The 19,607-nt window shown below is 43.8% G+C and overlaps 1 protein-coding gene across 1 annotated transcript in view; it reads right to left on the reverse strand.

Moving 5' to 3' along the window:
• CPVL (carboxypeptidase vitellogenic like) overlaps window positions 1–17,808 on the reverse strand; it is a 1,072,295-nt gene extending 1,054,487 nt beyond the window's left edge. The window contains exons 1-2 of the mRNA XM_069648246.1: window positions 17,631–17,808; window positions 6,151–6,352 (exon numbers count right to left, since the gene is read on the reverse strand). Of these exons, the coding sequence (XP_069504347.1) occupies window positions 6,151–6,340 (190 nt within the window). The 5' untranslated portion in view covers window positions 6,341–6,352; window positions 17,631–17,808. The remainder of the gene's footprint in view (window positions 1–6,150; window positions 6,353–17,630) is intronic.
• Window positions 17,809–19,607: the final 1,799 nt, after the last annotated feature.

Here is a 19,607-nt window from a genome sequence, read left to right on the forward strand (position 1 = left end):
AAAGATTGAAGAAGATGTGTGCAAGATTTAGGATTGTGACAATTTATATTGAGGGTAATCTCAAAATGAAATCTGTCCAGAATATGGTCTGACCAATGGATGCGGGACTTGGCGTTGTTAACTCTGAGCTGTTGTGTCATCCAAGATAAATTGGGCGATGTATGGGACCAATTAATGGTTGTAGACAATAAATGGTGATCACTATAGGGTTGAGATATGATCTGAAATTATTTGAATAGATTGTAATCCACGAACACAGTCTATAATACTGGATGAGGCTGCTCGCTGCCAAGTGGGCTTTGCGGGGATATCACCCTGAACAGCACCATTGAGAATGTAAAAGCCCATATCCTTCATAAGGTAAGACCATTTAGTAGCATCCTTTGGCTGGATAAGAGACTTGCATGACAAACAATCCAAATTTAGATCACCAACTACAATGGTGTCAGTTATATCTGCGGACTGCAAGATCTTCTCAAACAACCGATCTACACCTGTGTCAAAGGCCTCATCTGTTAGACATATAGGATTACGGTATATATTTAGGAGCGCAATAACATGTTTGCCATAGACTATTCGAACAAGCAATATGAAGGAACTCACTGAATCCCAAGCTGTGATAGTGAGTCCACGATTCTTGTTCACCGCCACAAAAAGGCCTGCTGAAGGACGGCCTTTAATTTGTCGAATTGCAGGTAGCAAAATCATGTCATAATTGTCCCAAATTGGAGGCTCACACAGCCAAGTTGCCTGAAGTGCCATGTCGTCATATTTGGCTAAACAGTTGGACAGAGAGGTCTGAAGAAGTGAGTGAACGCATGTATTCCAGCCGGCCAAGGCGAAAGGAGCTTGACATAGCGGGGTTAATGGTTCCTGAGTCTGATGCATAATCACAAACGGGTCCAGATCAGAGCGCACCAGAGTATAGAGGTTTGTGCTGGTTGATTTGGTCTGAAAGAATGTATTTCAGGATCTTGTGCAACTAGGAACCCCCTGTCAAATAGTTTAATCTTTGCATGCCAGATTGCATTATACCACACCTGATGGAATCCATAATCTAATAATGGATGCCGCCTTGTCTGAAATAAATTGTCTCTGAACTTGAAGAGATTAGTTCTCATGATATTGCAATCTGTGCAATATCATGAGAACTAATCTCTTCAAGTTCAGAGACATCTGCAAAGATACTCAGAACACTCCATCTGTTAAGAGTGCAAGAAGGATATGAACCCTCCCGACATTCTATGATCAATGAGTGATAGAGTTAAGTTGCTCAGTGTGTCTTGACGATCTGTTGCTATACTCTGAGCAAGTAAAGTGAATCGACTGGTCAACCATAGGCAATAAAGGTCTCACAATGTTCGGATAATCCAGTGCCGATGGATTTATAGTTTAGTGAGATCTCATCCGCTGGTGGAATCGGTTTCACAGTCTGCTTTGCCTCGGGGTATTGCACTTATATTGGAGTTTCAGCAACTGTTTCCCACTGCGGGAGCATAGAAGATAAAGGTAGTTGCTGCGTTAAATAACTATCTACCGCTTTCTTAAGAGATTCAAATGAGCACAGGGGTTGGGTGATCATCAATTGCTTGTTTAGCAAGACTTAGGAGAGGCGCGTTAACAGGAGGCACTTGCGATGTTAACTGTGCTCTTTCTGGTGAACAAGCTTTATTAATTTCATTCACCAAATCATTCAAAGGAGGATATGATAATGTTGATTTTGATAATGCTTTTTCTTAAATTGCATTGTGTGGAGGTATGCCTTCCACAGGAGGCTTAGTGTTTATTTGTATTGGAGCCGGTTTGTCTAAGATGTTTGGTTATTTGATTCGATAGCCCTAATTGCTTGAATAAATGATGTTAAGTTTTTTGTTGGTCTAGTTTGGGGTACATTTTAAAATTGTGTTGTTGACAACCTGTTTTTTTTTTAAAAAAAATTTTTATTTGTGGTTGATTAGCAGCAAGTGTGGCTGTCTCCTAGTTGGCAAAATGTCAACACTAGTAAGCGAGGCATTATTTAACATGTGTATATTGTGGACAGGGGATGGAGGTATACTTATACAAGATTAATTACTAACAGAAGGTTTAATCAGTCATAGGGTCAGCTATTGGTCGAATGATCCCTGAATACATAGGAAGCACCGTCTGTGGCTGGCCGATTTGGGTGTCAACATGAGTATCTCCACCTAATTTCACAACTTCACAATCCGTGGCTGCCCTTGTTAGTACATTTTGTCTAAGATCATTCGAATCAGCTGACAAACCAGAGAGTAATCTGGTCTAGTTGCAGGGTTTGCTTCGTGATTTTTTCATCCAGAGATTCGAATAATTTAAACAGGGTAAGCATGGTAGTGTTAATGCCGGCCAAAGCTATTTCGATCATTGGATTAGCTGAGGCACCCCCTTCGATCGAGGCCTGGTGCAGTGCTTGTTGGAAAGGACGCCTCAGAGTTGGATGGACATAAGAAAGAGGCTGAACGATGCAGAGTGGAATCACCAAATTCACCCAGATGCGAGGAATTAGTGCTGTGGATTGAAGTGGGGGACTCGCATTGGCTGGCATATGGAGATGACCGTATGATGTTGATTAATGGAAGATTGGGTTCCAAAAAAAAAAATAATAATAATAATAATAATAATATATGGCTAACTTTCGGCATGGTGAGAGTCAGCTATTGCATGGGAAGTCGCAAAAATGGATTAGCAGCACATGCAGGCACATGATTAAAAATGCTTTGCTAGACATCGGTGAGTTAGAAAACGCTGCGAAAGGACTCCGTTTGCGTCGCTCAGCCCACAAGCAAATTTAAGCTCACTGTATGCTTCCAACAGAACAGGGTTGAGTACATTTTAGCTAGCGCTGCTGCGCGGTCAAGTGGAAAAGCGGTACTTCGAGTACTTCTGTGAGTGCGCGCACGCTCTGCGTATATGTCCTGAATATATTCAAAATGGGCCAATCCCGTAACTCCAAGGGCGGGATGATCGATCCAAGTGTCAATCAAGCTGTAAAAAACACAATAAAGCCACAATAAGCAGGAGTTTCACGAAGTCACGAAGTCCGTGATACAATAGTCCAAAGTCTCTCACTGAGAATTGGTATAGAGACAGCTCAAGTGAGTAATATCACAGGTCACCTTGACTTGGGAGTAGTCCAAACACAGCGGGTCGAACAGGAACAGCAGGACCAAGCGGAAAAGCAGTACTTCGAGTACTTCTGCGTTTTTAGTTAAATAGGGACCGCAAAAAGTTATTCAATCATGTATCTATGCGGCCAGAATCAACGGGTGCTTCTCTTGAGCAGGAACTATTAGCCACAGGATTTATGCAAGCTGAAGAATTACTTAACTTCTTATGGGCCTGTGCAGTAAGAGCTCAAGCCTCGCATAGGTAAGATGCATAGGAAAGTTTACGATCGATCACTGTATGCTTAAAAACACATGCCTGAAGGATCCGGACAATTATATTTTTGAGCGCTCTATCCCTTTAATGAAACTGCATACTAACACAGTCAGTAAAGTATGCAGTCAGTAAAGCTATGGCACAGAAGTGACAACAGGCGCTTGAGTATCTGGGTTCAGCTCAGTCTGGTGTGTGTTGTAACATCGTATGGCATTGAAAGGAGGTTGTATCCAACTTGCTCCCAGCATTTCCAAGCTCACACATTTCTTGCACAAATCGGAGGCCACGACAAGCATATGCGCTGTGCTGTATGAGGAACTTTCAAACTTCGGGCTTTCCAACTGTGCCGAGAAGACAGTTCTACCTCGATTTATGTGCAAAGTTGGTGGTGAAGGTGTTGGTGGTGTGGCTGCTACAGGTGGATATTGTGTACTTTAAGATTTGCCAGGCTGTCTATGAAATAGTCAGTACAAAAAGGTGTACTAGCACTCTTGTTTTTCCATCCAGTCTCTGACATTGTGGCCCTCAGAATCACTGGTTTCTATCATACATGGCCTGTATTCAGATACAGTAGGTCACCTTTATCATGTTCATCATCCTCCTTATGAACACCATTATTATTCTTAGCCTGAGTGGATGAGGGAGGTGGTGGAGAAAAAATGACCGCTATTTTGTTGGTTTCTCCTGCACCACAGCAGATATAAACTGCAATTCCTTTGCCTTTCTGGCCCAGAGACAATGGAGTAAACCTCCTCTCCTCTTTCAAAACCATAAGCATGTGCTACGTTTTATTGCACATCAGTGATGTGCTTCTTTCGAATGCAAAATGCATTCAAACTTCCCCACGCACACTTTCAGCATCCCGAAGCATTCGCTCTCTCTCTCTATTGCCATTTGTAGGTTCTCTAAATATTTTGTCAAGAGAAGACGACAACCCCTCTCATTGTGGGGGGGGGTGGGGGGAATCAGAGGGGAATCTAGTCCTAACCCAGAGAGGGATGGTGGCAGTTGGGAGAGCCCCAAACCTTGTCTCCTCCCGAAGTGGCTGCTTGCACTTCAACATTAGCCACTTACATCAGCACATACTTGTTGAACCACACGTTTGCCAAGACCCAGCATAAAAACCACATCAAATGGAGACCAGTGGCAAAAGCACAGGCTGCCAGTGTTCCATGCAAACCAACACTCAGCGCTGGAGTCACCAAATCAGCAAAGTGAGAGAGAAACGGCCAAGGAGAGATCAGAACACTCAAGCGGCCAATGGGCCTGCCATGCATCACTCGCCAGCAAAGGTACACAGAGAAACACCAGGGGTCTTCAAACCTTTGGCTCTTCAGGTGTTTTGGACTACAACTCCCATTAGCTCTAGCCAGCATAGTGTACTGTGAGGGATCATGGGAGTCAGCCCAAAACATCTAGAGAGCAACAAATTGCAGACACCTGCCCTAGACCACCAGGGACTTAACAAAATGACACAAATCCCTTCAGAGACCACACCCACCTTGGGGTAGCCACACCAAGGCTCCCCTAACACGAACATTACACAGCACGTGCCCCCATTGCTGATTCACAGCAGTCACACACAGAAAGAGGACAGGGTTTTACCTGCTTTTTAAAAAACGTCCATGAATTTAACACTTCCTGGGTAGGAAGATAGGGCCAGATTGGACAGAGACAGACCACCAAATCAGAAGACTGGGAACCCATAAAACAGAGTTACTCCAGAGGGTCCTAAACTAAGAATCTAAATTTTAGATATCAGACCACATCTCAACAAGCAAGAATGAGGTTCACATGTTACCAGGGAAGCAATGAAATAGAAGACAAAAATAAGACAAAAAAAAAAAAAAAAAAAAAAAAAAAAAAAAAGTCCACATGGATAAAAGCCTTTGAATGCATGATGAGACAGATTACAACCTTGCTTAAACCGCTGACCAGACAAGGGAAGAATGAGGAGACTGGATTCAATGAACATGAGAGAAAACAATCAGAGCAGCGCAGCAGCCACGCATGTGGAGCACGCTAGGCTTTGAACTGATGCTCCTACCTCAGCAAGGTGTCCAAGAAGGAACTGAAAACAGACCGTTTTAGAGGACTTCTGATTCCTAAACAGCCACTCCTGGGCTCATACCCTTCCACCTGAAAAGAAGGAATAAGAACCAGCCAACTGATCAAAGCCCACTCCTAGAGGCTAGAAACTGGTGAATATACCTCTCTGCGCATCCTCAAGGTTGCCCATTTGGTCTTACAACCAATTCAGGCAATATTACAAGTGGCTAAAAGACAACATCATGGCATTTTGCAAACCAATCGAACACATCATGCATTGAAATTTAAGATATTTTATTATTGTGTGGATTTTTAAATCAAATTTGGTTATTTGAATAGGATGCAAATTTATGCCGACAAAACTCAATTGAAATTGAAGTAGATTACAAAAGATGTGGATTCACTGAGATTGTATATATTGCACTTGATACTGGAGAGTATCCTCTAAGTGATGCTATGCATGGTCTTGCTGCCAAGACAAACGCGTTGCCCCTGAGCCATCATCCCTGGCTCATATTCAGTAATACGAAAAACAATTTACAAGATTTCACCATCAGCTGGATGCATTTGAAGCTCAAGGGCAAATTGTTAATGGCTTTGCAGATTAAGCCATTCTCATTGGAGTAATATTTGAAAACATAAATTGGCTCCCATTTAGGTCAATATAGGTAACTTTTTGGCATGTATTGTGAATATACCTACCTTCCTGGATTCTTCCACTTTCAAGGTATGGTGTGAGGAATAGTGGTTGCCCAGGGTCTCCTTTTGTTGGCATTGATACCTTTATGCCTTTGAACATTTGCCGGAAAGGACTCATCCACTGACTAGCAGAACATAGAAGCAGGGTCATAATGAGGCACAGCACAACTAAACAATTCATTGTCGCCTGCATACTAGTCACTTCCTGGAACAAAAAAACAAAAAAAAAAAATACATTAGGCAAACACTATCCTTTCCAGGGATTATACAAAAGCAAAGGACAGTACAAATGGTTGGTTTGATAGTTCTGACATATCTTCGATTTCAAGCAAGTTCTTATTTTGAAATATTGGCTACCGCTTACTCAAGGGGACATTAATCAAATCAACTTTTACTCTAGACTGGAAAATCAAGACCTACTGGAAGAGCAGGAGGCAAATACTTTGAAAACAACTAAGGATTTAGTAGAAGTCATTTCACAAATTAATAAAAGGGAACACTGGAGGTAAGAAAAAGTTAGTGTAGGGTGCCAACAGAAGCTCCACTCGCCTCCCCTCCACCTCCTCCCCACTTAGGGCCAGATTCATGGAACGTTTCACTATGGGATTGCGCCTTTATAAAACACTTCCATGAATCAGGCCCTTAATCAGCTCCTGTTTGTGTGTGTCTGGGCTCTAAAAAAGTAACAATTGGAGCACAGACTGACATCATCATACTTCAGATAAAAATGGTTAAGTGTTTTTAACACTACATTATCAAGTTGCAGCAGTGATATGGAGGTGAAGGATCAGGAGACCGCCGGTTGTTGCCGGGCGGTGGGGGGTGGATTTGTTCTGGTAGAGTTATGAATTTTATTTTTCTGCTGGTTATAAGAGCACAAAGTAGTATAAGGAAGCAACAAAGTGCTGTAGATCATTAGGTGTTAGAGGCATGCCTTTGTTGGTAACAGAGGATTTGCAACAAAGCATTTAATTCTGGCATACTATTTAGGGTAGCAGAGAGGAGTTAACATTTTCACTTAATTGGGAACCAGCAACAGTGCAGAAGGAGGGGTGCAAGTACATAGGCGGGCCATTGGGAAGGATACTGGGCTGCGTTGGTTGCATATTGCAGGGTGCTAAGAAGGAGATGTTCTCAGAGGACTGCCTCGATTTCTTATCAGAATTCCACGAGTGTGGGGAAAAGTCTTATTTTGATAAGGTTATGCAGTCTAGGGATGTGGACCGAATATTGCGATTTCCTGGTTATATTTTTGTAAGAAGTGACATTGTGTGTGGAATCCCACCAAACTTGGCTCATGAGTTTATCAGCAAGGTGAAGACATTAGGTTCCCAGTGTACATCCAGATCTGGATGATAGGATATATGATATGGCTTTATAACGTGCCTGTACACAAGTGTTTCTAGGTGCCACAAGACAAGGGAGGGGACAAGACAAATGATCCTAGTAGGCCTTTGGTCATTTGGATCGTGCAATCGTGAGAATAGAAGTGCAAGGGGAAGGCGAGGGGGAAGTGCGAACAGGGCAGCATCGCTCTGAGCAGGTGCAGGAGCAGGTGGGCTGTAAGGTTTACAGTTGCATGCTCCAAGTGTGCAGTGCAAGGAAGAATGGTTGTGGAGGAGCCAGGTGCCTAGTGAGAGATAATCAAGCAACCAGCCGATGCAGGAGACAGACAAGTTAACAAGGGTTCGAGAGAGAGAATGCAGAGGAGAAAAGGAGGGCCTTGAGCTGCTTCCGGAAATTCATGTGGTCTGGTCAAGTATGAGAGGGGCAGGGAGGCCGTTCCAGAGGGACCTGCAGAAAAGAGAGAAAAAGAGAAAAAGAGAAAAGTGCTCTTCCTAAGAGTTGATCAACTTAACCATAACTACACGGCCGCTACCGCTGGCCGTGTAATAAGATTTCCTAGCAGAGATGTGCATGGTGTGTATGGGTGGAGGTGGTTTGTACAGATAGCAGCCAGGGGGTCTTGAAATGTTCATGAGCAGGGTTGAGGCAGCAGTACGAGGAGAGTTTTAAGTGGGATGTTGGCCAGCTGGCCCCTGAATACAGCAAAGATACTAAATGTTATTTTTTTTAAAGCCCCCATCTCAGTGTAATTATTTTCCCTACTCTGCTTGAAGTTTTCTTCACCTGCATAAGCAAACAAGTCAATACCTCTGAAACATGCCTTAATAGAATCATCAGCATCACACTCAAATCAACCATTTAGCAGACTTTTCAAAATAACCTGTAGGGGGCATTCTTTTGTGAGACCACGCTCCTACTTTTGTGAGAACACACTCCTACTCTCCCTCTCATAGGTCTCTGAACGGTTTAGGAGATGGGGAACACTTCAAGAATTTGTTTCTTGAAAAAAAAAACCTGCAGGGTTTTAGCATCATTCAGAAATCCAAGTCATTGAGCTGTCTCAACACAAGGTGTGTGCTGGTGGGGGACTAGTGTTGGGGTGCTTCCTTTTGGTTGTGTGCACTGCGTCACATGACTTCTGTGTGAAATGGCCAGGGATTCTGGCCCTACACCCGATAAACATAGGCTTCCGTCCCAATTGACAACTCGAAGCTGGACAGTGGAGTATAGAACCTGAGCAAGTTAGAGTAAGGTTTGAAGAGCTCCAAACCAACATTCCAAAAAGGTACGTGAAATGGGAGCCTGGTGTCTAAAAAAAAAAAAAAAAAATGTAAAGCAGCCCTTTCTCTGCCTCTCATAACCCTTAGTACAGTAGGTAGATTATAGTAATAAGCAGAGTCTGTAGACTGCCACTTCCCTCATCCATGCTGCCGATGGAGTACAAAATGGAAAAGTGAACTTGTCTGCAAGAGGACAGTAGTAGGATCGTAGAGAAGGTTCTTGATCTTTCTTCATCTGAGCGAGCAGTGCAGGCATGCCTTTTTCCTTCACTGCTGCACTGCCTGCATTACATCTAAAGGGTATGTGAGAGCTGGAGCTCCATACCATCATGGCTGCCTCCCATCCACCTCCTCTGGAGCCACACTCTTGCCCAGCCTGCTCCTGTAGAGCATTGCCGTTGGCTGGGATGGCTGTATATGGGCTTCCTGGATTCCAAGCCGGTGCGGCCCAACATCCAAGGGCCTCATAAAAGTCTCCTGCTCACCTGTCTGGGCCCGAGGAAGCTTGGCGAGATCTGCCGTCTTTCTGTCCTGGACTACCCAACGTCTCCTAGGCTCGTAACCTGTAGCGGCCTGTAGCGGCATTCCGCTACTGCTCTTCACTGCATGTTAAGGAAGGTTGGACCCCCCTCCCCGCCCCTTTCTCTCCTTGTTTGACTGACTTACCTCTGCTATTACGATCTTGGATTGCACACTGTTCCCCCATCCTCACACGTGACTCAGCGTTTTTCTCATGGAACGCATTGCTTGGTATTCCTTTTTTGATGTACGTACAACTAACTTTACCCATGAATTTTGATGCCTGCTTCAGAACTTAAGTCTCCATTCTGACTTTCACTTACTGTGTCTCAATCTGCTCCAAGAGGCATGCATGCCAGTCATTACTTCTATTTTCATCTGGTCCAGCGGGACTGTATACCTGATGCTAACCCTGTATCATGAGACATGGACCGTCCATTCACCCTAATTGTGTACTGCTTTCAATCAATATGTTGATGCAGAATTGTTGTTTTTTCAATCTACATGTTGAGTACTCAACCATCTACCTCACTAACTTGTTTTGAATTTATTGTACCTTCCACCTTCTTCCTCTCTTGGACTTCCCTTCTTTCCGCTCTCCCCACTTTTCATGTTCAGCACTTGCACGTTCCAAATCGTCTCACAACCTAGTCAGAATGTTTTTGTTTGTATTCTTCCCTTCCTCCCACTGCTCAAAGGACCACGCTTTAAGGACCATTCCTGTCCTGTGCCTGTCCAGTGACTACAGTGGCCAGAGCCGGAACTACTATCTCTCAGTGCTCTACTGTGCATTGCCTCCCATTACCTGGTAAGCTTTCTCCCCATAGCAGAGTAATCCACGCTACTATCCACCATGATCCGCCATTTGCCGCACTCTGCCACTCCCTCCCCTACTTAACTTTATCCCATATAGTTTTATCCTTGTTATCTTCCTAGCTGTGTCCTTGATCGATCTGCCAGCATCCATTACTCCCGCACGCGAGTGCCATCTGACTAATGAACCGACGCATGACCCGTTCACCTTTATCTGACTGTCGCCCTAAACACTGTAATTTGCCAATGTTCTGTTATTATCTATGGAACCTAACTGTCTGGCTTCTTAATTACAGTAACTATATTGTATGGCGCCACGCAGTCCCCAAAACCCAATTGTAATTTATGCACCGTCTCGGACTTCTGTTAATTTTACTGTATCTGCGGTAACTGTGCATCTGATTGCTGTTGCATCTAGCCCTAACAGCCATTTTACGGATTTCATTATGACTAGTGGTCGCATACTGTCACCCTCTAAGCTGTTCTGAGGCATTTTTGCTTCACAGTGTACTGTAAATGTAATTTCCCTAGACAAACACGCTTACTGTAGCCTCACCTATGTACAATCTCCTTCATTCTGTTGAATATTAGCATTATGATTGCAGTTAGTCTGCCTTAGGTAACTCTCCTCTGGACTATTGTTCTTCTACCTTATATCAAAGAAAGACCCAACCTGTGCATCACAACTACTTGTTTTCAGCATAACCTTATTATGTCTGTACTAGTCCAATCAGCCACTTAATTGAATTTTGTCCCATTTCAAACATTCTTAGCTACACTCTAAAGTTAATACTTTCATGTTCACCTCATGACTACTCTGTACATTAACCTGTCCATCTTCTTACTTTGTCGCTCTCTCTACTTGCACTGTGATCCTAACCTATATAGGTCTATGCCCACCCACCACAGTTGCCACTGTATTTGACTAGCTAGCTTATTTAAATTACAAGCTACTTGCGGTTGTATTTTAGATACATATATGGATACATAGCTCTCCTAGGACTGATTCTTACCAGTACGCCGACCAGCCCATGAGCATCCACTACCTGCGGTTCTGCTAGCACTAGCCAGTTCCACTTGACCTGTACGTAGCACCCTGCATGGCACCTGCTGCTCCTATCATCGTTCCACTACTTGCCTGATCCCCGTATGTTAACATCAGCAGCCATATTATACTGTCTATTCAAAGGTAGCGCGTACTTAATGTCTAGGTGTTTCCCAGTTGCCGTTCATGCACACCAATCTTACACCACTATGTATGGGATCCTGACCGCTCTCATCCATATACTGCATCTCAGTACTTGGTCTAACCCTGTGCTTACTACCAGTGGCAGGACTTACCACTACAACACTCCCCAATTCACTATCAGCACACCTATTATGCCACACATGGCTCATCTTACTTGTGCGATAGCCAGCAATCACTTGCCCGGGATTAATACTGACTCCATGTCACGTAGCAATCCCTACTTGAATGACCCCGCCCTCTGGCTACAACATTTCGCTACCAAACGAATACCGAATCAACCCTGTCCTACCGCCATCAGAAATCTCAGATTGAGATCTAGAGTTAACCTAACAAATAATTGCCCTTACCTGAGGGTACATAGTAGAACACCTGCACACCAGGTTATTGCTAAAAGTAACAATACCATAGCCAAACAATCACCCTAGCACTCTCATAAGAAATCTAAGATTAGGATCTAGACTTTGCACAAGAACTCCTCGCCCTCAACTACTCAAGATTAGCAAAAACCATCATGCTAATACTATGAACATTGTTGACATAGGCGTCACTAATGTTTTGCCCATTAGTCATACTTCCACGCACAATATGATCACGAAAGACACCATGATCAAGGCAGCCCTTATTAATGCTAGATCCCTCCCAGCCCATGCACTGGACATTGCAGACTTTATAACTACTGAAAACCTTGACATCCTAGCCGTCACAGAAACCTGGTTACATGCAGCTTCGGGCCCATCCTTGTCTCTAGCCATTCCAGACAATTACGCTATCATCAGATGTGATAGAAACACGAACCAAGTGAAAGGTGGAGGGATTGCCTTCATCTTTGAGAACCTCTTCGATATTAGAGCTATTCCCAACCTTCAGATCCCATCCGCTGAATCATTATCCATTAAACTGCCTCCATCACCTAATCAGATGGCAACATTACATCTTATTTACCGGCCACCAGGTCCCATTTCTACTTTCTCTGAGGACATTGTGTCACCCCTCACCGCCAATGCCAGACCTAATTCGCAAAGCATAATACTTGGAGATTTTAATCTCGGCCTCAGTGACCCCTTAGACACCAAGGCCATTGACTTAGCTAGTACACTCAGATCTTGGCTACACCCACCACATTCATGAGCCTACACATAGTAAAGGAAGAACCTTAGACTGGCTCGCAGACATCAATTGCAGAACCAACTTGTTAACTATCATACCATGCATCTGGTCAGATCATCACAAAATACCTTTTTCCATTAACGCCTCCCCATACAGTCCTAATTTGAACATTGCACCAGCTACTCTTACCCGTAATAAGAAGATTACAACAGACAAACTGCTTCCTCTAATTCTTCATTCTTCCCCTTCTCAACAACACGTTATCCTCTTCGGACCCTACAGTCCTAGTGGAGAAATATATATATATATGTATAAAATCACGCCATCTTGAAAGCATTAAACTCTGTAGCCCCTCTAAAAATGCGCAAACCTAAACCTCGATCGCACCCCAACTCTTGGTTCACACCACATCTGCGAGAATTGAAGAAGCATGCTGGAAAAACTGCCAGACACTTAACACACATACTTTGACTATAGCCTCCTCCAACTATAAAGAAACCATCATTCTAGCCAAAAAAAGACAATGATAATAAACATATCATACAAGCTGAATCTAATACAAAAGAACTGTTCAGGATTCTTAAAGAACTGGAATCGCCCATTGGCCCCACTGACAAATGCATCACGGATGCTGCATGGTGTACCAACATCCAGAAGGCTCTCCTAGATAAAATATCGATGCTACAAACCAAAATTAACACTAAAAAACACCACCTTCTGACAGACCCAGACTCCAAACCTAACATTACCTGTCTTGAGCCCTCATTCAAACCCTTTAGCTTCTCACCTTTATCCATCTGGGAAATGGAAAACATCATTAGTAAGCTTAAACCGTCCAACTGTCAAGGGGATGCTTGCCCAGCACCTGTTATTAAAGCGGCCGCTCATGACCTTGTGCCCTTAATCACCAATTTCATCAATGCCTCCTTTAAAACAGGTACTGTGCCCGATAACTTAAAAGACGCTTGGGTCATCCTACTAATCAAAAAACCCCACCCTTGACCCTAGTAACCCCTCCAACTATAGACCCATTACGACGGTGCCCTTCTTAGTAAAAAATACTGGACCGGGCAGCTTATTTGCAAATACACGCCTATTTGGAAACTAACAATCTACTGAGCCTCAGACAATCAGGTTTCCGCCCTAGGCATGGTACGGAAACTGCACTGATCGACCTTATAACACAAATCCAAGATATAAGGGGAAATTAGCCTTCCTACTATTGCTCGACCTATTGGCAGCTTTCGATTTGGTCAACCACCAAACTCTGTGCCATCACCTGAAAATAGCTGCTCACTTCTCCGATTCAGCCACTTCTTGGATCAGATCTTTCCTTGCTAACAGAACTATGAGGGTCTTCTCACCATCTGCTAAACCCTCTCCAGTGTTTTGTGGGGTCCCGCAAGGGTCATGTGTCTCCCTGTGCTCTATAACGTCTTTACGAAGCCTCTCTTCGACATTGTTGATTACCTAGGTGTCACGTATACCAATTACACTGGCGACACCCAGATACTTATTCCTATCACAGGAGACCACACAACAGACATAAAAGCCCTTAATGTAATCTACTCCGTAATCCAAGCATGGATGGCGTACCATGGACTCTGCCTAAACAACGAGAAAACCGAGCTACTATTACTCGGCTCTCAAACCAGACTTAACAAGTCAGACCCTGCCTTCAAATCCTTCATTATTGATGGTAACACTATCATGGCTTCTAATACCATGAAAACCCTTGGTATCCAACTTAATGCTGCACTATCCTTCACTAGATAAACTAACGCCGTGGTAGCAGCGCCAGCATATACTTGCAAGCTAATCACTGCCTGTAGGCCATTCCTTTATGACACCCAATTATATCACTTTGGCCAGAACTCTAGTTATGTCAAAAATGGATTATTGCAATTCCCTCTACTTAGGGACCAGCCACAGAAATATCAACAAACTACAAGTAGCACAAAACAACGCCATCAGGGCTGCCCTCAACATCCTGAAGAAGCTTCACATATTGGACACAAGACGTAACCTCCATTGGCTGTCTATCAAGCACAGAATCTCCCTCAAAACACTTGCCTTAACACAAAGCTAGGGCCAATCTTGCCCCAGTATACCTCACCAACAGACTATTGCCAATTACTTCAACAAGGCCATTAAGATCTGCCCAAGTCCATACCATGTCCATCCCGAGATTAAAGCTCCAAAAATCAGAGGGATCCAGCTTTCCGGTCCTGGCGGCCAAGCTATGGAACACGCTTCCATCATCCCTCAGATCTGAACCTTCCTTCCTACAATTCAAGAGGAATTCCAAACGATGGCTGCATGAGCTCGAGCTCGATAGTCAGCACTTATAAGCTTGCCACCCCCGCAGAGATTACTCGAGCGCTTACTAGCCCCTTAGTCCATCTGTCCAACTTTGCCAGATCTCTTGCACCTCGGCGGATACGCCACTTGCTGCTACCATTTCGCTCGTACTACGGCGGATACAGCATTTGTTGCTGCTTGATCTTTTACTTGCCTTCATTCAATACTGTGTATTGCCTGTCCTTGCTGTAACCTATGCAAAATGGAACATAACTGTATAATCTTGTGAAACTTTATTTGCTGTAAACAAGCGCCCAGTTGCCCCAGGGCCAGGAGCGCTTTACAAATAAAATACTTGCACGTTTCAAGACCTTTTAAGAAGGTTTTGCTGCATACCATCCAAATCCCTATATCCCCCATCCCCTCTAGGCTTGATGTGCCTTGAAACAATGTTTGCTGTATTATGCGTATTACAAATAACCAATAAATAAAATAAGGTTGAAGTTTGTTTTGACCCGATAGACCTGTTTGGTAATGTATTGAATTATGCCTTGCTATGCCAGGTTAGGATTTGCCATTTGTTGTTTCAGAAGTGTATGTGCCAGTTACCAACCGGTCCATCGAAGACAGATTGCTTTACCCACTAACATGCCCAAATTATGTTCCAACAAACAATATGCATACAAGCTATGCGACCAACATATGGCAATTGAACACCATTCCCGACAGAAGTTAACATCATAACATTACAACTGTACAGCCAACTTAGATATCACAGCCCCTGCCAATGCAGCTTAGAACTAAGAACTCATAAGGCTCCCCTTACGACACAAACACCTCTATTCTCTTGAAATAGAACACCCAGAAACTGACCCGACCGTAGAGCGAAGAGTACTTCTGGCTCCACACATCAACACACCAGCAAAACTTTCCCGTGTGTTCCCTCTCTCGCCACTAACCTAAAATATCCCTGTCAGTTTTGACAGAGTGGCTGGAGACCACACCAATGGGAGCACAGCACAGTATAAATCCTAACCCAGGGCACCATCAGCCCCTCAACCCACGCTAGACCAGCTCGGGGAAAGTCTTTCCAGGTCTCCACAGAGCTACCATGGGGGAATGAATGGCAGGCAACCTATTGAAATTAAATGCACCCACTATCCTCAGCATGACACTTTTAACAATAGGGCACTGATGCTTTCGCATCAGCGCCTATTGAAAAATTCCTTCCACCCGCATATACATGGGTGTGTGGGCAAAAAGTGTTCTTGCTGCCCGGGGCGCTGCTGCCGCTAAGGCTAGCCTTGCCTGATAGCACAGCATACAGCACAGTACATGGTTCGGCTTTAGAGAGCAGAGCTATCCCCTCAATTGCAGACTGCACCCAAGATGGCGAAGTTTCAATCATCAGAGCTATCCACCAAAACTGCAACTTGCATGGTCAGGCTTTAGACAGTAGCTGTGTCCCGAAATAGCATGCAATGCTTTTTATTTGATCAGGCTTTAGGCAGCAGACCCAACCCGCTAAATCCCACACAAAACAGGAAGCTTTACTCGAAGTCTAAATCGGTTGCTGCCAGGTTGATAAACCAACTGGGAAACGCAAATCTATTTGGTTTGCCATTGTTGTCAAGCTACCAGTGCCTGTAGCATACGTGCCAACCCTACAGATGTAGGCAGTAGGCTACTGTTTTTTAAGTAGGCCTACAGATCCTACTGCTTTTTACAGTGGAAGGTTATTTATGGGCATGTATCTGGCTGCGTGGTGGGCCGGTAAATGTTATATTTGAATGATGGGCTCAGATCTAAGGCATGTATCTGGCTGCGTGGTGGGCCGGTAAATGTTATATTTGAATGATGGGCTCAGATCAATCCACTGACCTGACAGTTACATGACTCTGCCCGGGACAGGCCTTAGGTGAATCACCAGTGAAGGCAAGTGGCAGAGCGTACCACCATCACACAGCATCTGCCTATCAGACTGAGGAGGGTATCAGTCCCCATGTTGTTCAGTGTTCAACCTGCACTGCAGGAATAAATATGTACTGGCCAGGCTGCTGCGAAAGAGCAGTGGCAAACGTTGCCTACCAGCTCTGTGTGATTATTTTCTGTGAAGTTTGGTAATTGAATTCGCAGTTCACTTACCATTCAGAATTATATATTTTAAAAATGTGAGCATCTTTCCAGGCTGTGCATTTTAGAATGCTCCAGTGGTGCCAACAATGTATGTTTTGTCATTTCCTGTGATGTCATTTTTATGCTAATTATTTTGCAACTTGAAAGATCCTACATCTTTTTGGTCACAGAATGGTGGCATGTAGGCTGTAGAAAACGAGCAACTGGGCTTTTTGAAATCACATATCTTTGACTGTACTGTAAAGGTTAGTTCCGCGTGCTGGCAAGGCCTCCTAAAACAGCATTCATTGGCTTCAAAGCAGCGCACGTTCATAAAATGAAATGTTTGCACTACCCCCCACCCCACGCGAATGAATATGAATAGAATGTTGTTATAGAACGACAAAACATGAACATACAAAATAGTCTTGGTTTCTTTCCAAAAGAATGCCAGTACCTTATAGGCAGCAGGCATTCGAACCCTTGGGGGAATCGTCCCCCTTACAACAGCGGGAAGTAGTGCAGGAACGTTAAATGCTGCAACTCCCTGACAAAAACTGGCGTCTAGGACACCCAGCAGCTTCGTGCTTCAGTTTCGACACCCCCGCGCAGGCGAAGCAAACAGTCTCAACCCTCCCACTCCGCCAAACACAATACACCCTGGCACTTGCCTGCACCTGAGCTCGAGCCTGCAAGGTTGTTGATACGCAGCCCTGCTACTTACTACCAGTAATACTCAACAACGCGCTCACCTTGGCTTTCAAGATTGCTACACGAGCGTTTCTTACGGGCCAAAACAAGCACCGAATTGGTGGCGCAACGATTCACTGGGAACCGTGCAGAATAGACTCAAGTTCCCCTTTTTACTAAAGTTTGAGTCGAATTACGTTTGAGTCGAATCACGTGTGACGACATCATATGACCCAAAACGGTCTGAGCAATGCACAGCTCAGCCGATATTTCCAAGGAAGTATTTTCCAATATACTCCAGTAGGTGGCAGAAGAGACTAAAGTATAATTTCTGAAGTATTCACCACAGGACACAAGCGGACAGCATTCAGTAAATGCAAATGTGCACCAAAAAAAAAAAAAGAAATATCCTGTAAGCAAGATGCTTGACTAACCATATGCCTTGATGAAGTGCCTTCTTAATTTCTGAAGAAAATCGTGTGGTGTCTTCCTTTGCTTTAAAGGGTAATTGGGCTCCATAACACGTTTGTTGGTAATTTTTGAAGAAATGACCATTACCAATTTGCAGTCAGGCTAAATCCACCTGATTACAAGTGGATAATGGAGTTGTTTATCCCCATTTTGGGTTTCCAGGATGATTTTCGAGGAATTAGACTGGGTAGTATGGGGGAAGGCCTGGAGTGACTAATCCCCCTCACTAGGGGGTTTAGATTCTATTAAAGACAAGGAGGTGAGTATTATGCATTACAATCTTCACTTCTGAAACCACAGCAGCAAAGAAAAAACCTTTACAAAAAAAGGTTTTAATAACCAAACTCAAATAGAGTTCAATGTCAGTGTAAGGGTGACTTCCCAATCCATCATGGAGGACAGGTCATGCCCTGCAGGGGACCAATGAGCAGGGACCCTCTTCTATATAAGTCCTTTACTTCAATCCCAACTCCTCTTTCTGCAGCTGTCTTAAACCAGACATCCACTGCACAGACCAGATGATAAAGCATGGGGACCAGAATCTAGCGAAGCTCCCTGATCACGCATTCTCCACATCTTGTACCTGTGACCAACGTTCCTGAACAGAACATCCCAGCCCAAAGCTGTAAGAATAACAAACAAAGAAGGGTGGGTTGGTGGGAAGAACAGCAAACCAAAGAAAGTGGTGGGTGGGTGGGATAACACTTGCCTCCTTGTCTTTAAAAGAATCTAAACCCTCTTCTCACGCTAGTGAAGGGATTAGTCATTCTATGGCAAGACAAGAGGCTCATATTATGCAAGTTTGAAACTCTCTCATATTCATTACAACATGATCAATACAATAGTGACAATACAATAAAAAGGAAAACAGTGTTTTAAATGTTTCTATTTTGACTATTCAATTGATTGCACAATTTTTCACTCTAGGCTAAGCTGCCCCAGGAACCGTCCTAGAAGTCATAGCAGTCTTAACTGCAACGAACGAGGAAGACGTGCCAACTCCAGTGTTCCTCACAAGTCACCAAATCCATCTGGTTAAAAAATGGGGAAAAATGGGGGCACCTGACAAAAGGTCTTCCTTATAGTAATATCATGAAAAAGGCATAGGAGTAGTAAGCTCCCGTGTCTTCAACACCAAACATTTAAAAACACTTAAAGTCATACCATCTTCTGGTAAACCTTGATAGTAAACTTAAGAAGTTAAACACTTAGTTCTCCTGGAGATAAAGAAAATGTTTTACCCCCTCGTGTTGATGAAAGAAAACAAGACATATCACATGGTTACTCTGGGGAACAGTGTTGGAAAGGCAAATCTTCATTAGAAGGCTAAAGCGGGAGGAAAAAATGGGGGAACAATTTATTAGCATGTTATAGGAGAAAACCTCAACCTAGGTGGACCTCAAATTTAAATAAACTTGAGGTCCTGCGCACCCAGAAGAGCCTACCCCGACGTCTGCCCTTAACAACACAATTGTCCTTAGCCATTTGTAACACCTGTATACCAGAAAACTTTCCCAAACCAAAAAAACAGAAATGTATTACGACTTCTGGAGGCAGAAGCGGGATGA

This window comes from Ambystoma mexicanum, chromosome 2q (assembly GCF_040938575.1).
Source record: "Ambystoma mexicanum isolate Mex_15411 chromosome 2q, UKY_AmexF1_1, whole genome shotgun sequence".
In the NCBI taxonomy this organism is placed as follows: domain Eukaryota; kingdom Metazoa; phylum Chordata; class Amphibia; order Caudata; family Ambystomatidae; genus Ambystoma; species Ambystoma mexicanum.